The sequence below is a fragment of the Canis lupus genome, chromosome 23, assembly GCF_003254725.2.
Source record: "Canis lupus dingo isolate Sandy chromosome 23, ASM325472v2, whole genome shotgun sequence".
In the NCBI taxonomy this organism is placed as follows: Eukaryota; Metazoa; Chordata; class Mammalia; order Carnivora; family Canidae; genus Canis; species Canis lupus.
In genome coordinates this window covers 4,038,581-4,056,966 of record NC_064265.1, presented here as the reverse complement: position 1 = coordinate 4,056,966, position 18,386 = coordinate 4,038,581, and the positions used below count along the sequence as shown (strand labels likewise).

General features: G+C 47.4%; 1 protein-coding gene and 1 long non-coding RNA gene across 9 annotated transcripts in view; both read left to right on the top strand.

Moving 5' to 3' along the window:
- Positions 1 to 4,181, top strand: part of CNOT10 (CCR4-NOT transcription complex subunit 10) — a 75,079-nt gene extending 70,898 nt beyond the window's left edge. For 6 of the 7 annotated variants that reach the window (XM_049099652.1, XM_035705009.2, XM_049099651.1 and 3 more), the window contains 2 exons: positions 2,458 to 2,533; positions 3,672 to 4,181. In XM_049099652.1, coding sequence (XP_048955609.1) covers positions 2,458 to 2,533; positions 3,672 to 3,823 — 228 coding nt within the window. In that variant the 3' untranslated portion in view covers positions 3,824 to 4,181. Of the gene's footprint in view, positions 1 to 367; positions 2,361 to 2,457; positions 2,534 to 3,671 lie in introns of those variants that run through there. The other variant, XM_035705007.2, reaches the window with a different exon arrangement.
- Positions 4,182 to 10,864: 6,683 nt separating this feature from the next.
- Positions 10,865 to 17,350, top strand: LOC118352072 (uncharacterized). 2 transcript variants are annotated; one of them, XR_004808565.2, is made up of 4 exons: positions 10,876 to 10,943; positions 15,373 to 15,469; positions 16,666 to 16,738; positions 17,133 to 17,350. It is a non-coding gene; the product is annotated as an uncharacterized LOC118352072 (long non-coding RNA). The 2 variants fall into 2 exon arrangements; XR_004808568.2 differs by lacking the exon at positions 15,373 to 15,469 and having other exon boundaries at positions 10,865 to 10,943.
- Positions 17,351 to 18,386: the final 1,036 nt, after the last annotated feature.

Genomic DNA, 18,386 nt, shown 5'->3' with positions numbered 1-18,386 from the left:
AAGACCACCTTGTGTATAGCCGTGAAGAATCTTACCATGTGGGAAATAACCACAAGTGATATTTAGTTAACTTAGTGGCATCTGGTCGGCATTCTGATCCAAAATCAGAAATGTTAAGTGATGGACTATCCAGGGAAACATACTTGCTGTTATCTCACTTGTATGGTTGAGTTATACAAGTTGATTGGGACGGAGTTGACTGCAGCAGACAGGACGTTTGATCTAAATTTACAGGATGCACAGTCTAGCTCAAGGTTCTCATACAGCAGGTGGCCCTGGCAGCTGCCACACTGGGAGAGACAAACGAGGTCAGACCTGACTCAGGGTCTGAAGGAGGTTTTGTTTTGTTTGGTCCCTTGGTTTTTAGGTTAATCCAGTGGCTGGACCTTTGTTAGTTGGGAGGCCGCCCTGCCTGGGAGGGCAGGACAGTGACGTGAAGAGTTTGAAAGGGCTCCGCGGAGATGTTTCCAAGGTTGTCTGCCCGCCAGTAGCCATTCTGAACAGCCAGTAAGCAGAGCACCATTAAGTCTTAAAAAGTTGGGCAGCCCCGGTGGCGCAGCAGTTTAGCGCCGCCTGCAGCCCAGGGCGTGATCCTGGAGACCCTGGATCGAGTCCCACGTCAGGCTCTCTGCATAGAGCCTGCTTCTGTCTCTGCCTGTGTCTCTGCCTCTCTCTCTCTGTCTCTATGAATAAATAAATAAAATCTTTAAAAAAAAAAAGTCTTAAAAAGTTGCTCTTGTGAATTCCTGTATTTTAGGGAACGCTGCAGACTTTGGTCAGCTCAAAGAACAATAAATGACCTCTGTTAACCAGTCACTTGGGAGGCAAAATGGAGATTTTAATATCCACAAAGTGCTGTACAGATGACCTTGCCTGTATAAAGCTTGGCCTAAAAGTGTAAACTCTCATTTTCTAAACTGAGTCATTATACCTCAGTGACGTGGTAAGAGGAAAAAAGCCTCCCTGCTTCGTGCATGAAGAACTTAGTGTGTGCCCTGGATAAGAGTCCCCGCTCATCATAATCTCTTCTGAGGCTGCAGGGAATTGACCCTGCAGCAAGCGTCTGGTCCCCTAGACATCTCCCATCTTCACAGCTTGGCATACAAGGCCTTTCTCCCCATTTTCTGCCTACCCAGTGTCTACCCTGAGAGGACTAAGGCAGGTGCCCTTTGCCCTGAAGCTCTCCATTCAAAAGAAACCTTTTTCTCTCTTCATATTCACAGTACTTTCACTCTCTTCTCTCTCTAGCATTTGGGTAAATTTGGATTATTGTTGTTTGCATTCCTGTTTATGATCAGGATGAGTCCCTGTCTTACCCACACACCCACCTCTGGTTAATAAATGTTTCTACAAGTACACTTTCTGATAAGATGAAGGGGAAAAGCAGAACAGCCTGGAAGCCAGAGCTCCTGAAACTGGGTGGGGGAATACAAGGGGATATTAAGGTGGCAGGAAAAGGCTGCAGCCCAGAGCCCAGACTGAGGAAATAACCCTGTGATCTTGGCACGGCTGACCAGAGCAGGCCAGGCTGCTTTTCTCAGGACTGGGTCAGACAGAAGCTGCTAGCTGGAGATGTGACTCTCAGATCCAGGAAAGAACAGCATGTTGCTTAAACAATTATTTTATTTGACAGACTTTTACTGTTTCAGTCCATAAGAATGGAGATAGTGAACATGTCTAGTGGTGCTTTTTTTTTTCTTTTTTAAGTTTGAATTCTTATTGCTAACATTGGGAACTTGGGACCCACACTACTGAGTCATTATTAGGAAAACAAATGGACATGCATGCATATATAATATAAGTGCAACCATATAAATATAAACGCAACCATGTGGTGAAGAGACCTGGACCAATGACTGGAGTTTAGAATCAGGAGTGTCTGATCACCCTTCTCAAAACCAAATAGAGCCAAGACATGGAAGCAGAGTCCCAAGTAGGTGAAAACCAAGAGGGAAGAAAAGCTTTCCCCTATTAAGAACTCATGGACTAGGGATCCCTGGGTGGCGCAGCGGTTTGGCGCCTGCCTTTGGCCCAGGGCGCGATCCTGGAGACCCTGGATCGAATCCCACGTCGGGCTCCCGGTGCATGGAGCCTGCTTCTCCCTCTGCCTGTGTCTCTGCCTCTCTCTCTCTCTCTCTGTGACTATCATAAATAAATAAAAATTAAAAAAAAAAAAAAAGAACTCATGGACTAGGTAAAGGAAAATAACGAATCATTTAACAAAAAATTACACGTCTAGTTTAATCAGTAGGGATGAGGACAAAGGTAGTTGAGGGACATCAGAACAGAATGGTAGTAGTTCCTAGGAGGTCATGTGGGAATGAGCTTAGATAAGTCTGCTGACTTGTCATTGGTAGACTCCCCCCCCACCCCCCGCCCCAGCCTCCCAGCATTACTTGGTGTTTGTGTCTTAAGCTGATGGTTTTTCATGGGTGTCTTTTTTTGTTTTGAGCAAAGGCGGCTTCAATGATCCATCCTAAAGAGGTGCCGCCTGAAGCCATCTTATTGGCAGTCTACCTTGAACTGCAAAATGGTAAGTAATTCTTCTCTCTAGTTAGGACTGTATTCCTTCAGAGATGGCTGGCTCAGTTGGAGGAGCATGCAGCTCTTGATCTCAGGGTTGTGAGTTCAAACCCCGTGTTAGGTGTAGAGGTTACTTAACTCTGACACCTAATTATAATTAATTCCTACTAATTAAACTTTCTCTTAGGCAGCCAAATGACTTGAATACAGAACATGAGTCTGAATGCCAGTTGCTAAGAGTTGTACACTGTATTATTTTGAATAGAAATGTCATTAATGACTTTTACAGCAAACCAGTTCTTGCTGACAGTTATCCAGACCTAAATCCAGGTCCTACCTTTGGGGCACATAAAGCCTTTAAGGATGTGGCTTCTGAGAAAATTAGACTGTGGGCCCTATGTAAGAGACAGCATGAAGTAGAGAAGAGACACGAATGGAAGAAATCTTTTAAAATATTAAGAGTTTTAAATTAAAAAAAAAAGTTTTGTTTTTTTTTCTTTAAAAAAAAAAAAAAAAAGTTTTAAATCATGCTTCCTGGGCAGCCCTGGTGGCGCAGCGGTTTAGCGCCGCCTGCAGCCTGGGGTGTGATCCTGGAGACTGGGGATCGAGTCCCGCATCAGGCTTCCTGCATGGAGCCTGCTTCTCCCTCTGCCTGTCTCTCTGCCTCTCTCTCGCTCTCTCTGAATGGATAAATAAATAAATCTTTAAAAAAATAAAAAAATAAAATAAATCATGCCTCCTTTTGGAATCATGGGGATCCTTACATAGTTCCCTCTTTTGATAGTTTTCTTTTATAGCGTTAAGTGCCTGGTACCCAGCTGGCCTTGTCCTCCTAAAAGGTGTGATTAGGGTTAGTGCATTGGTCCCACACGCCCTTCTTCTATGCCGTCTACCTGGAGACCAGTTCGCAAGCTGGGTTATACCTAAGAAAAACCTTAGGGCTTTGGAAAATGCCTATGCCCAGGTCACACCCCAGGTCTCTTAAGTAAGAATTTCTGGGGATGGGATGGAGGCATGATGTGGCTCCAGTGTCTAGCAAAGGTTGCAGACCACTGCTCTTACCACCTCTTAGTTTCATGATGCTGATGACTTGCTTTGTGTGTGGTGGTATTGTTTGTGCCTTTTTTTAATGGGAATTGTTTTTATAGGTAATACCCAGCTGGCCTTACAGATCATCAAAAGAAATCAGCTGCTCCCTGCAGTGAAAACACTGTCTGAAATGAGAAAGAAGCCAGTGTTCCAGCCTGTCCACCCGATCCAGCCCATCCAAATGCCAGCCTTCACTGCACAAAGAAAGTGACATTTTTGCTCTCAGAAAACTGTTACTTGAGACCGAGGGGAGTACTTTTGGGCCTTTTTAGTTGTATCACAGCAAAATGAATAAAAGACAGATGATGAAAGGTGCTAGTTTTGAAGACACAATTTTAAAATGATTCTAACCCCTGTGGGTTTTTTTTGTTTGTTTGGTTTTTGCTTTTTTGTTTTTTTTTGGGGGGGGGGTTTGGGGGGAGGTCCTGTTTTTGTTTTTTTTGCTGGAAGCTTACTTAAAATTAAGGATTCACGAACTCATTTTCATGTTTTTCTTTAATCTTACATTTTGAGCCATTATGTGCTGTATCCATGTCATAGGCAATTAAAACATGGTCTTATCAGAACAATCTCATATGGTACATTTTGTCTTTCTTGCAACTGTTGGACTATTTTAACCTCTGAGGTTTAATGTTAAAGTCTTAAAATATGAGAGACCTGTCAGCAGTTGAGTAGCCAATCCAGAACCTCGTCTAGGGGCAGAGAGAAGGGGAGGTAGATGTGTTTTCTGCCTACTTATAACTAAAAGGACCAGAAAATGCATAGTAGAACCCATAGGGCCAGTAACATTGGCTTAAGAAGAGATGACTGGTCTGATAGGAATTACTGCTTCCAGATTATAGATGAAGATAAACCAGGTTCAGGGCACTGGCCATGTTCATCCTCCTGTACCCCTAGGCAGAGGCACTGGTTCTAGAGTCAGCTACCAAGGAGCTCAGGGCTCATTGCTAACCCCCGCGAGACTTTTTTTTTTTTTTAAGATTTTATTTATTTATTCATGAGAGACAGAGAGTGGCAGAGAGAAGCAGGACTCGATCTCAGAATGCCAGGATCTCAATCTGATTGAAGCTCTCTCTCTCTCTCTCTCTCTCAAATAAATAAATCTTTTTAAAAAATGAATGAAAAGAATGAAGGAAATATTGGGTGACCTCCTGGTTGAGATCATGTTTCGTAGATCCATCAAAGTTTGCTATTTAGGAGCATCCTTTGTTGTCTATATCTCCCTAGTTTATATATATAGATATATATATAGATATATATATATCCCTATATATATCCAGATAGATAGATAGATAGATAGATAGATAGATAGATAGATAGATCGATCCCTAGTTTAGAGACCACATTTAGATAGGGAAGTATGACACACCAGCTGAATTTCAGTGCTTCCTCACTTTCTTGCCTGGAGAGGAAAGTGGATAACAAAGCACATAATTTACCTTTGATCTTATTCTGTTGCTGAAATCACTTTAGATAGGGATATCTACTATAACAGGGTATTTGGTTGCAACTAGACATTGCCCACAGAGGACTCAGAGTAGGTGGAAGTTTCTTTTTTCAGTTAAACATGGGAGGGGTGGGCACATAGGGGGTTCTATTGCTCTTAAGAGCCACAATTTGTTTTTACACAATAAATTCTTCCCAGGTAGATCTCAAGAGCAGTGGCCTTGCTTCTGTGGGCTTCTCAAAGCTGTTTCCAGATGAGAGAATGATCCTTAAGCTTCCCTAGTGGTGATCCAAGTCTGCTTTTCCAAGTCCAAGACTTGCAGCAGCACTGTGGGACCTGCTCATGTGCTGCAGAATGGTAGCAGAATTGCTACAATCCTGGGCGTTTTCTGGAGAGTGAGTCACCAGACCCACAAGGTCTTGGTATTGTGAAGTCATAAAGGCCTGTTTATTGTACCTGAGGCCAATATATCTTTGGAGAAATCTCAGGAAATGAGAACTTGGGGATCCCTGGGTGGAGCAGCGGTTTAGCGCCTGCCTTTGGCCCAGGGTGCGATCCTGGAGACCCGGGATCGAATCCCACGTCGGGCTCCCGGTGCATAGAGCCTGCTTCTCCCTCTGCCTGTGTCTCTGCCTCTCTCTCTCACTGTGTGCCTATCATAAAAAAAAAAAAAAAAAAAAAAGGAAATGAGAACTTTCCTTGCTTGCTGGTTGGTTGATGGAAAAGTGGGAATAGTGGGACGCCTGGGTGGCTCAGCGGTTGGGCATCTGCCTTGGGCTCAGGGTGTGATCCTGGAGTCCTGGATCAAGTCCCACATCGGGCTCCCTACAGGGAGCCTGCTTCTCCCTCTCCCTGTGTCTCTGCCTCTCTCTCTCTCTCTTTCTGTGTCTCTCATGAATAAATCTTAAAAAAAAAAATTACATTTGGCTGCTAGTAGTAAACAATGGGTTCGTGATTTCAACGAAGATTGTTTTTTCTCTCACTTAAGAGGTGGGTACATAGGCAGTTGCTGGTCTTGGTTCTAATGTTCAGTGATGCCCTCAGGGACTCAGCTTCCTTTATCCTTGCCACTGTCGATAGCATTTGGGCTTTTGTCCCTGGTCACAGGATGTTCCAGCATTACATGTGCATTGAAGGCAAGAAGAGGGTAAAAGCAGCCCATCCTCCTTGGAAATGATCAGGAACAAAGTTTTCCCAGAAATTCCCAGCTTCACATCTCCTTTGTCAGGTAGCCATCCTTAGCTGCAGGGAAGGCTGTAAAAGAAGTCACCAACAGTGTTGGCTAAAGTTGCTAGGGTAGCCCTGCACATCTAGAGGGGAGGCCAGGTAAGTGTTTTCCCAGCCTATGAACTCTTTCTGATGCTTTGTTGTCAAATGAAAGTTCCATCAGCTAAGCTCTGCCTCTCACAGCCTGCCCTCCGCAGACCCCAGCATATGCAATGTATACTCTTCATTCCCATGACTGTTCTGACAGGCATCAGCCAGGAAGCTGCCTTCCCACTTACTCCTGCCCCAATTTGTTAATGCCACGTTTGTTAAGTGAGGTAATCCTTGGGCAGCCCCTGTGGCTCAGCGGTTTAGCGCCAACTTCAGCTCAGGGCATGATCCTGGAGGCCCGGGATCGAGTCCCGCGTTGAGCTCCCTGCATGGAGCCTGCTTCTCCCTCTGCCTATGTCTCTGCCTCTCTCTCTGTCTCACGAATAAATTTTTTTTTTTTTGTCTCATGAATAAATTCTTAAAAAAAAAAAAAAAGTGAGGTAATCCTAATGTACTAAAAGATTTAAAATCCCACTGGTGGGCAGCCCGGGTGACTCAGCGGTTTAGTGCCGCCTTCGGCCCAGGGCGTGATCCTGGAGTCCTGGGATCGAGTCCCGCGTTGGGCTCCCTGCACGGAGCCTGCTTCTCCCTCTGCCTGTATCTCTGCCTCTCTCTCTCTGTGTGTCTCTCATGAACGAATGAATAAAATCTTTAAATTTTAAAAAATAAATAAAAATAAAATCCCACTTGCCTGAAGTTTTTCCTAGGTGTCTCCAATTTCTTTTTTTTTTCTTTAAGATTTAATTTATTCTATGGTTTTCTGTAAACAGGTGTGGGTGTTGTAGGCATCAACCTTAAATCTTATTTGCTAGGGGTGTATGTGTTTGTTTTTTTTTTTTTTTAATACTTTTAAGAAATCTCTACACCCATCATGGGGTTTGAACTCCCGAGCCTGAGATCAAGAGTTGCATGTTCTATGCAGCGAGCCAGCCAGGCCCCCCAAGGTGGTAAATTTTGAGAAGTGCCTCATTAGCTTCTGTTTAATCCCCACTACGCATTCAGCTTCAAAAACGGGCAAAATTCACAGACCCAATGAGAATGTGATTGCAGGGCAGCCCAGGTAGCTTAGTGGTTTAGCGCCACCTTCAGGTCGGGGTGTGATCCTGGAGGCCTGGGATCGAGTCCCATGTCAGGCTCCCTGCATGGAGCCTGCTTCTCCCTCTGCCTGTGTCTCTGCCTCTCTCTCTGTGTGTCTCTCATGAATAAATAAATAAAAATCTTAAAAAAAAAAATGAATGTGATTGCAAATGGCCCCCAAACTAAGGCACTCACCCTCAGAAGAGCTGGAGCATTATGCCCCTGGCCTCCTGCAGAGCTCCACCCTACCAAGTCCTTGACTGGCACCCTGGCCACTTCCACCTGCCTATGCACGGACTCCACACCCTCCAGCAGCTTGTAATCCTGCCACCCTTTCATAACCTACCCTGATCTCTCCTCCACTCACACTCCACTGTCTGATTGTTAGCTGGAGCCATATATGCCCTTTACTCAACCCAAATGACCCAGCCAATGAGTTAATCTCTTCAGTTTTTTTTTTTTTTTTAAGATTTTATTTTTTTTCATGAGATACACAGGCAGAGACATAGGCAAAGGGAGAAGCAGGCCCCCCTGTGGAAAGCCTGATGCAGGACTCAATCTCAGGACTCGGGGATCATGACCTGAGCCAAACACATGCCCAACCACTGAGCCAGCAGGTATTCCATCTCTTGAGGTTTTTAATCAGTTCATAAAATGAGGGTGCCCCAAGTGTGAGGATTAAAACGAGGTGGTGACTGCATAGTGCTCCTGGTGATGAACTCACAGTGTCAGTGAGTTCCTTTGCCCTTCCTGTTGTCTACCACCTGCTCAGCCCAGCATCCTGCACCCTTCCTTCATCTGAGTATTACCACTCTCAGTCTCTGCTCTATGCCCCTTCTTGGAAACCTTCTGGGGAAAAGTGAATGATGACTTCATGGACCCAAAGCCAGACTCTGATGGGCTTCACATCATGGTTCTCTCACAGGGCTAAGTTTGATGGGGAACAGGTCGTTTTGGGGCTTTGTGCCTCAGCACTTTCATCTGTAAAATGAGGATGTAACAGTACCTTCTCATTGAGTTGGAACTAGCTGTGAGGGCCTGGCCCTTGCTATTGCTGGAAGTGCCATGAATTCCAAATGGGAGCTCCATGATTTTTACTCTGTGATACGAAGGAAATCAAAGCGGAAACTGTTTCCTGGGCAGCCCGGGTGGCCCAGCGGTTTAGCGCCTGCCTTCGGTCCAGGGCGTGATCCTGGAGACCCGGGATTGAGTCCCACGTTGGGCTCCCTGCATGGAGCCTGCTTCTCCTTCTCCCTCTGCCTGTGTCTCTGCCTTTCTCTTTCTCTCTCTGTGTCTGTCATGAATAAATAAATAAAATCTTAAAAAAAAAAAAAACTGTTTCCTGCTTTATTAAGGAAACATTTCACATTATGTTATTGAAGTAGCTTTGCAGGTAGGTGGTAGGAGTAGGGGTGCTCCTTAGATAAATGATCTTCTTCACTCTGGGTATGTCCAATGTTAAAAGATAAACAGGCATTAAAATTTTTGAAGATGGGACGCCTGGGTGGCTCAGCAGTTAAGCATCTGCCTTTGGCTCAGGGCGTGATCTTGGGGTCCTGGGATGGAGTCCCACATCGGGCTCCCGGCATGGAGCCTGCTTCTCCCTCTGCCTGTGTCTCTGCCTCTCTCTCTGTCTGTCTCTCATGAATAAATAAATAAAATCCTTAATAAATAAATAAAATTTTTGAAGAGTTTATTTGAGCAAAAATGATTCGAATCGGGCATCATTCAGTCTAACAGGAGCCCTGACATGTTTTATGAAATGAAAGATGGAAAAAAAAAAAAAAAGATGGCAGAATGGAATGGGAGCAAGGAAGTTATGATGGGGAAAAAAAAGTTATTGCACAGAAGGGATCTATTAGGCAGATTACTCAACTAGTGCTGGTCAGGTGATTCCTGACTAACTAGGTTAAGATTCCATTTATTGGGAGACCCAAAAAGCGTAAATTGGTTGAGGCTCAGTTTGGTGGGGAGATGTTTGGCATAAGGGACTCTATTCGGAGCCTGTTGTCTTGTCTTTACTACCAGTATCGGGGCGTAGTAGTTGTTCGGTAAATACTGGCCTCCCATGCTCTCATCCGTCCTCACCACCTTGGCCTCAGGTGGTGAGAGCTCATGGGCCTCCCTGCCTCAGGGCCCTCCTCAGCCCAGCCTGTGACTGCCTACAGGGCAGGGCTGGGTCCTGCCCATGATTCCTTCAGGAAGGCCTGCAAGGGCCCTTCACGCTCCCTGCTCCCCTCTCCCTCCCACCCCAGCTGTCAGCCAAACTGGATTCTCTGCCATTGCCCCAAAAGAATCACTGCTTCCCACTCCCCAGAAATTTCTCCTTTCCAGTTTGGACATGTCAACATCCTTGCCATCCCACTGCCTGTCTGCAGCCATAACCCCCAAAGAGACTCATTTCTCTTAAACCCCAAGTCTTCATTCATGCCAGCCATGCTTACCAGGATATGTTCTGGGCTACTGAGCCTTTGTGTTGAGCCCCATGGTGGCCCAGCCAGCCTTCAGGCACACTCTGTTGTTCTTGTCACATATTTTCTTCCCTCTCCAGGACTGTGAGTACTTTGAAGACAGGGCTGTACATGATACAGTGTGTGGACTGTTCCAGATGAACAGAAGCCACTGGACAGAATTTTTGGTGATTTTTCTTTCTAGGCCTGGCAGTGTCCCAGGACCCACTTCTTTCAAGGTGGAGGCGGCCTAGTCACATAACCCAAGGTTCCCAGGGTGTCCGCATCCTCGACCCTCCGAGCCTCACCAGGGGAGATTTAAGCAGTGGCGCAGGATGGGTGGGTTACGGGTCAGACTCCGCCGGCCCAGCCTCAAGTAAGCAGAACCGGCAGGCAGTTGACGCATTGAGCTTCCCTCCTCCCTGGGAAGAACGAGGCAGGAAGGGGTGGGGGTGCCAGGGAGGGGGCAGCGGAGTTCATTAGCCCCCTCATTTGGGGCAAAGGGGATCCGTGCGGTGACAAACAATCGTCCTGGAGGATTTAGGAGGATTTGGCCAAGTGTCCCCGTAGGCCCCAAGCCCCCGCCTAATCCCGTCCACATTTCAGACTACTTAGGATCGCATTAAATGTCAAAGCCGGCGTTTAGGGAAATATCTACATTTCGTATGCATCGCTCGGGTCAAAAGAAAAGCTGCAGCGAACCTTCTAGCATTTGGCGCGAGAGGCTCTCTGTGTGGTCCGGGGTGTGAATGGGGAGGGGGCCGGCGCCCCCGCGGCCTCCCCGCCCAGGAATGCGGGCTTTTCACTTCTAGAAAATGCTCGGGCTTTGTTCCAGCCCCGGCCTCCCGGAGGCGCGGAGGCGCCGGGCCGGATCGTCACCGCGGCATTTGCATGTGAGCGGCCCGTCCGGTCCCTGTCCCCACCCCCACCCCCCCGCCCCGCCCCGCCCCCCTCCCCCCGCCCTCCCCTCCCCCCCGCAGGGCGGCCGGCGCGGGGAGCTGCACAAGGCCGCGCTCTCACCTAGTCCGGTCGGCCCACAGGTAGCTGTCCCGGAACTTTTTTTTTTTTTTTTTTTTTAAGGATTTTATTTATTTGGGACGCCGGGATGGCCCAGCGGTTTGGTGCCCGCCTTGGGCCCAGGGCGTGATCCCGGGGTCCTGGGATCGAGTCCCGCGTCGGGCTCCTGCCCCTCCCTCTGCCGGGGTCTCTGCCTCTCTGTGTCTCTCATGAATAAAATAACAGGCAGCTCTGGCAGCGCAAGAAGGTGCGGAACAGGTAGAATCAAGGCTTTGAGCATTAAGTTAGGGGACACTTCCGCTTTCCTGGTACAGAATTTTTTTCTTAAGATTCCATTTATTTATTCATGAGAGACACGGAGAGGGAGGCAGAGGCCCAGGCGGAGGGAGAAGCGGGCCCGCGGAGGGGGTTGCGGGGGGAGCCGACGCGGGCTCGATCCCAGGACCCGGGGTCACGCCCCGAGCCGAGGGCAGGCGCTCCCCCGCTGGGCCCCCCGGGCGTCCCGATTGCGGAACCTGCTGAACCAATATCCTTCTCCTTGGCGCCAGGCAGGTTTATTTTTCTTTTCTACTCCAATTTCCATTTTATGTACCACTGTCAGGTATTTCATGTAAAACCGCGTATTCGGCCGAGAAGGATGAAGGCGTGGGGTGAGCCTTTCACATCCGCGGCGTCGAGGCAGGCCCAGGGCAGGGCTTCCCGCCGCGCGTCATCCTCGGAGCGGCGCAGCCCAGAGACCCCTCGCGGCGGGCGGGGGCGGGGGCGGGGTAGAGGGGCCCGCGGGGTGGAGGGGTAGAGGGGCCCGCAGTCCCGCGAGGCGCCCCCTGCTGGGGGCGAGGTCAGCGCGGCCGCCCCGCGGCCCCGCACGCCCCGGAGCCGAGCGGCAGCTGTGGCCCCGGCAGCCGGGGGATGCGGTGGCAGAGCAGGGTCTTGCCAACAGCTTCCTGCGAGGACTGCGGCGTCGATCTGATGAATTTCCTTTTTACTTCTATTTATTTGGTTTTTCATTTAGTTTCACTTTACTTTTTATTTATTTTACCACTTTTATTTCGTTGATTCCATTTCGTTACTATTTTTAAAGAATTTATTCATGAGACACAGAGAGAGAGGCAGAGACCCAGGCAGAGGGAGAAGCAGGCTCCACGCAGGGAGCCCGACGTGGGACTCGATCCGGGTCTCCAGCATCAGGCCCCGGGCTGCAGGCGGCGCTAAACCGCTGCGCCACCGGGGCTGCCCTCATTGTGGGTTCTCAATCAGATTTCTAAACTCCAAGGCACCTGCTCTGGGCAAGGCACACTGGCAAGTACACTGGGTAGAAGTCAGGTTCAGAGCACATAGCCCCAGCCTCAAGGGCTCCAAGCCAAATAGATTGTAGACAAGGACCAGAGAATTCAAACACAAAGTCCTCTTGGAGAAAGTCTCATTTCAGGTGGGGAGACAGGGAGGGGCAGGAGACTGCTGCAGGTGACTTAACCATAAGGGGCAATTCCAGATAAATAAAACCAGTTAAGAAGGTCTCTTGTCACACTGCAGAGAGTGTCAGGTACTAGAGGGAAGGTGGTTTATACAGTGAGGTAGAGGGGTCCTTTGTCAGGGAAGTCTCAGTTCTCAGACACTATAATTCTCCAAGTTCCATAGAGGGCCTTAGTGCTTGTGAGTCCCCTGAAAGACCTGTATTCTTTTGGAGAAGAGGAAACTAAGTCACTATTTATTTGCTATTGGTTCTCTAGAAGGCTCTATGAATTGCATTTCTAAATTTTCACCTTCCCCTCTTTTATTTTCAGAAAGATTAGGGACACCTGGGTGACTCTGGTTGAACGTCTGCCTTTGGCTCAGGGCGTGATCCTGGAGAGGAAGAAGCAGACTCCCTGTGGAGCCTGACCTGAGGCTGGATCATGACCTTTGTCAAAGAGAGATGCCCAACCAACTGAGCTACCCAGGTGCCCCAAAGAAGTGGTTTAATGAACACCTTTATCTCCTGGATCCACCAATTAACACTTTGCTAGCATTTGCTCTAGCATGCTTCCACTCTCAACACACACACACCCCTCCAGTTATTTACTGAACTGTCTAGTGAACTTTGGAGACACAATGATACTTCACCACTGAATGCTTCAGCCTCTATCTCTAAGAACAGGGCCTTTCTCTATGTAACAAAACACAGTTATAGCTCCCAGGAGGTTTAACATTGATACAATAATTTTATTTAGTAACACACAATCCATATTTGGGGCGCCTGGGTGGCTCAGTGGGCTAAGCATCTGATTCTTGATTTCCACTCTGGTCATGATCTTGGGGTCCTGGGATCAAGCCGCACCAAGGTCTCCCTGTTTGGCGGGGAGCCACCTTCTTCCTCTCCCTCTGTCTGCTGTTCCCTTTGCTTGGGGTCTCCCTCCATGTCCAATAAATAAGTAAAATCTTAAAAAACCCACATACAATCCATATTTAAAATGTCTCAGTTAAAAAAAAAAAAAATGTCTCAGTTGCCCCCACAATGCCCTCTATCATTTTCCCCCTTGGTCCTGAATCCACTTCACGATCATGCACTGCGTTTGCTTGTCTCAGGTCCTCTTGAACTCAGAACATCTCCCAAGTCTTTTTGGTCACTCAGGACATTTATAGGTTTGAGGGTTTCAGGCCAGCGTTCTTGGAGAAGTTTCTTCTACCTTGATCTATCTGATTATTTCTTGATGGTCAGGCATGCATTTTTATGAGTTGAAGATGTACTTACTGTTTTAATTCCTGATGCCCCGTGCCCCAGGCGAAAGTACCTCTCTGTTCAGAAGCCAGGACCCTGGTTTCTTACAAAGCTCTCTGCTCTTGCTAGGGGGATCCCTGGGTGGCTCAGCGGTTTGGCGCCTGCCTTTGGCCCAGGGTGTGATCCTGGAGACTCGGGATCGAGTCCCGTGTCGGGCTCCCCGCATGGAGCCTGCTTCTCCCTCTGCCTCTCTCTCTCTCTCTTTCATGAATAAATAAATAAAATCTTTAAAAAAAAAAATTACCTGTCTTAAAACAGCACGTTTTCCAGGTCCAGAAACTCCATCTTCAATTGCCATTTAATGATGGTGGTTTTCATTAGTCCTGAACGCTGGCAAGGGAACAGCGTGGGTGACAGGAGAGTCGGCCCCGGGCAATCCACAGGGCTGTTGGGAGGAACCCCGCTGGGATCAGGGGGTGCCAGGGCGACGCGACGAGGAGCCACCAGCCGTGGCTGCCCATACTTCAGCCTCATCTGGCCAAATGCTGGTGCACAGCAGTCTTGAGTTGGGGTTACCCCGTCTACAAGTGGCGACAAATCTTTGGGGACCTTTAGCTCACATTAGGGCTTTTTTTTTTTTTTAAGTTTTTATTTATTGGAGAGAGAGCTCACAAGCCCAGGGGAGGAGCAGAGGGAGAGGGAGAGGCAGACACCCCTGCTGAGTGGGAAGCCGCAGGTGGGGCTGGATCCCAGGACCCTGGGATCATGAGCTGAGCTGAAGGCAGAAGACTAACCTGCTGAGCCACCCAGGCCCCACATCAGGGCTTGATGAGTCTGCGGGAGAGCAGGGATGGGAGGGGGCGTAAAGAGAGGAGCCTCCTTCCAGTCCTTGGACCCCATGACTCCTGTTGCCACAGTCAGTAGTAGGACCAAGGAGCCTGCTGGGACAGGATTCCTGCTGTGCCCGTGGGAAAGGGGTCCCCGGGGAGAGCGGGCTTGGCAAAGGGCCCAGTGAAGACACTGCCCAGGCATGACTCCCAGTGAGACTCTAGTCACTCAAACCGGGCAAGAGACCGGTTTCTTCTGGGGGCCTGTCCCACTTTGCTTTCTTTCTCATCTGTTTGCGAAGCGTCCCCTTGTATACTCTCTTCCTGGAGCTGGCTGGGAAGAAGGTAGGAAACAGACTCCAGAGCCCAGTGACCTGGGTCCTGGTCCCAGGTGCGCTCCTTCCTGTGTGACCTTGGGCAACTCCTCCTCTCTTGCTACAGTTTCCCTATCTGTACAATGGGATTGTAATAATATGAAACTCACAAGCCTGTTACAAAGCTTATATATATTTTTAAAGATTTTATCTATGGGACACCTGGGTGGCTCAGCAGTTGGGCGCATCTACCTTCAGTTCAGGGCATGATCCTGGGAGTCCCAGGATCAAGTCCGGCATCCGCCTCCTTGCTTCTCCCTGTGCCTGTGTCTCTGCCTCTCTGTGTGAATAAATGTATGAATAGGGGGATCCCTGGGTGGCTCAGTGGTTTGGCACCTGCCTTTGGCTCAGGGCCTGATCCCGGAGTCCCGGGATCGAGTCCCGCATCGGGCTCCCTCCATGGAGCCTGCTCCTCCCTCCTCCTGTGTCTCTCATGAATAAATAAATAAATACATTTTCTTAAATAAATAAATCTAAAAAAAAATAAATGTATAAATAAAAAGTGAAGATTTTACTTTTTTCTTTTCTTTTCTTTTCTTTTCTTTTTTTAAAGATTCTATTTAAAGATTCTGCTGCCTGAGCCAGCAGAAACAGCTGAGAATAGTGAAGTTGAGGCTGGGATTCCGGAGAGAAAGTCTAAACTTTTCTAGGTATAGTCTTTTGTGTTTGGGGAATTCCAACTATGTTTTATCTGTTCGAGGATTTATTTTAATCAAAACAAAAATGCTTTGTTTGTTTGTTTTAAATGACAGTGGCTTCCTGAAATGGTCAGGACAAGTGGACAACCACAGGAGTGGTTTAGGTCTACCCACTAACAGGATGAGTAGATGCAGCCCAAGAAGGTTGCAATGGCAGGTTTCCTTTCTGAGAAGGAACAGGGGATGTTTTCTTTATGGTCCAAAGGAGAGGTGTGTTCAGGGTGCCGCATGGCTGGATTTTCCACCCTTCAAAATCCTACTCTGGGGCAGCCCTGGTGGCGCAGCAGTTTGGCGCTGCCTGCAGCCTGGGCTGTGATCCTGGAGACCCAGGATCGAGTCCCCCGTCGGGCTCCCTGCATGGAGCCTGCTTCTCCTTCTCCCTGTGTCTCTGCCTCTCTCTCTCTGTGTCTATGAATACATAAATAAAATCTTAAAAAAAAAAAAAAAATCCTACTCTGCTTCGGGACTCCTAGGTGGCTCAGCGGCTGACCATCTGCCTTCGGCTCAGGGCATGATCCCGGGTCCTGGGATCGAGTCCCACATTGGGGTCCCCTTGAGGACCCTGCTTCTCCCTCTTTCTGTGTCTCTGCCTCTCTCTCTGTCTCTCATGAATAAATAAATAAAATCTTTTTTTTTTTTTAATTTTTATTTATTTATGATAGTCACAGAGAGACAGAGAGAGAGGCAGAGACACAGGCAGAGGGAGAAGCAGGCTCCATGCACCGGGAACCCGATGTGGGATTCAATCCCGGGTCTCCGGGATCGCACCCTGGGCCAAAGGCAGGCGCCAAACCGCTGCGCCACCCAGGGATCCCTAAATAAATAAAATCTTTAAAAAAAAATCCTACTCTGCTTGGAGAAGGTCTCAATTAGTCTAGTGGCCTTAACTCAACCTGCATAACCAGTGTTTCTTTTTTTAGAGGGTGATCCTACTGAATTAAAATTCAATTAATCCAACTTTAAGGGCAAGGAAAACTATTTGTGAAAAATCATTAAACAGCACATAAAACCCTTTGAGGAACAGTGAATAGTAGGAGAAGTACAGCCTGGCTTTTGTTAAGGTGCTTTGGGCCCAACGAGTTAACTTTTTTAAGGAATTTTAACAAGATAGTGGTCAAAGTGGAATTTGTTCATGTCGTTTATTTAAGGTTTTACAAGGCTCTGAAAGGAGCCCCTCCCCTGGGTCTGGACAAGAAGAGCTTGGTAACAGCATGGTGAGAGGTGAGATCTTCGGGGGCATTTGAACCCTGTGAGGAAACAAAACAATGGGCCTGGAACCTTCTGCAGCGTCAGGGCCCTGAGAGACAATGAGGGTGGAGGGTCCATCCCAGCTTAACGGGGACAGGAGAGGGAGGGCACAGAAGGCAGCATGTGCCCCGACAGGCCTGGGAAGGGGAACACATATGTGTCCAGAAAGGACATTATTAGGACAACTAATACCCACTAACAGGATGAGTAGATGCACTACCCACTAACAGGATGAGTAGTGTTACATGTTAATACATGTTAAATGTTAATACAGCTGATGGATCAGGTAATAGGAGTCGATAAATGCAAAATTTCTTGGTTTCGGTAACTGTACTTTGGTTCTATAAGATAATGTTTGTATTTTTAGGAAATGCACAAGGATGTGATTAGAAATAAAAGGGTAAAGAGCAGCCTGGGTGGCTCAGCGGTTTAGCGCCACCTTCAGCCCAAGGTGTGATCCTGGAGACCCGGGATCGAGTCCCACATCGGGCTCCCTGCATGGAGACTCCTTCTCCCTCTGCCTGTGTCTCTGCCTCTCTCTCTGAGTCTCTCATGAATAAATGAATAAAATCTTTAAAAATAAAACAGCTTTGTTGAGGTCTAACTAATATACAATGAATCAACTGTTCACACTTAAAGTACACAATTTGACCAGTGTTGATATATGGGTATTTCTGCAAAACCATAACCACACCATGAGGATGAGTATATCTCACCCCTAGAAGTTTTCTTGAGCCCCTTAATAATCCCTCCATTGAACCTCTCTCCCGGAGGCAACCACTGTTCTGCCTTTAACTAAAGGTCAATTTGCATTTTCTGGAGTTTTACATAGGTAGGACCACATAATGTATATTCTTCTATACAATTTGTACTTTGGCGGGGGTGGGGGTCTGACTTCCTTCATTCAGCCTGACTTTGAGATTAATTCGAGTTGTATGAATCAGTAATGCATTTCTTTTTATTGGCGAGTAATATTCTATCATGTGGATATACTATAATTTGTTGATTTATTCCTCTGCTAATGGTCAATGGGTTGTTTTCAAGTTTGGCTATTACACATAGGGTGCTATGACCATTCATATACAAGTCTTTGTTTGGATGAGTGTATCTTTCCTCTTGGAAAAATACCTGTGAGTGGAATGGCTGTTAACTTTTCAAGGAACTACAAAATGGCTTAAACATGTACCATTCTACATTTCTACCAGGGAGGTATGAGAGTTCTGTTTTGTCCACGTCCTCATCAAAGCTTTGTATGCTCAGTTTTGTGTTTTTATTTCATTTTAGCCGTTGTAATAGACGCATGTCATTTCTCATTGTGTGGGGTTTTTATTTATTTTTTATTTTATTTTTTTTGTGTGTGTGTGTGGGGTTTTTAAATTTTAATTTAATTTATTTATTTATTCATGAGAGACACAGAGAGAGAGGCAGAGACACAGGCAGAGGGAGAAACAGGCTCCATGCAGGGAGCCTGAGGTGGGACTTGATCCCCGGACTCCAGGATTACAACCTGGGCCGAAGGTGGCGCTAAACCACTGAGCCACCTGGGCTGCCCTCATTGTGTTTTTAAGATTTTGTTTATTCATTTTGTTTTGTTTTGTTGTTTTTAGTTTTTTTTTTTAAT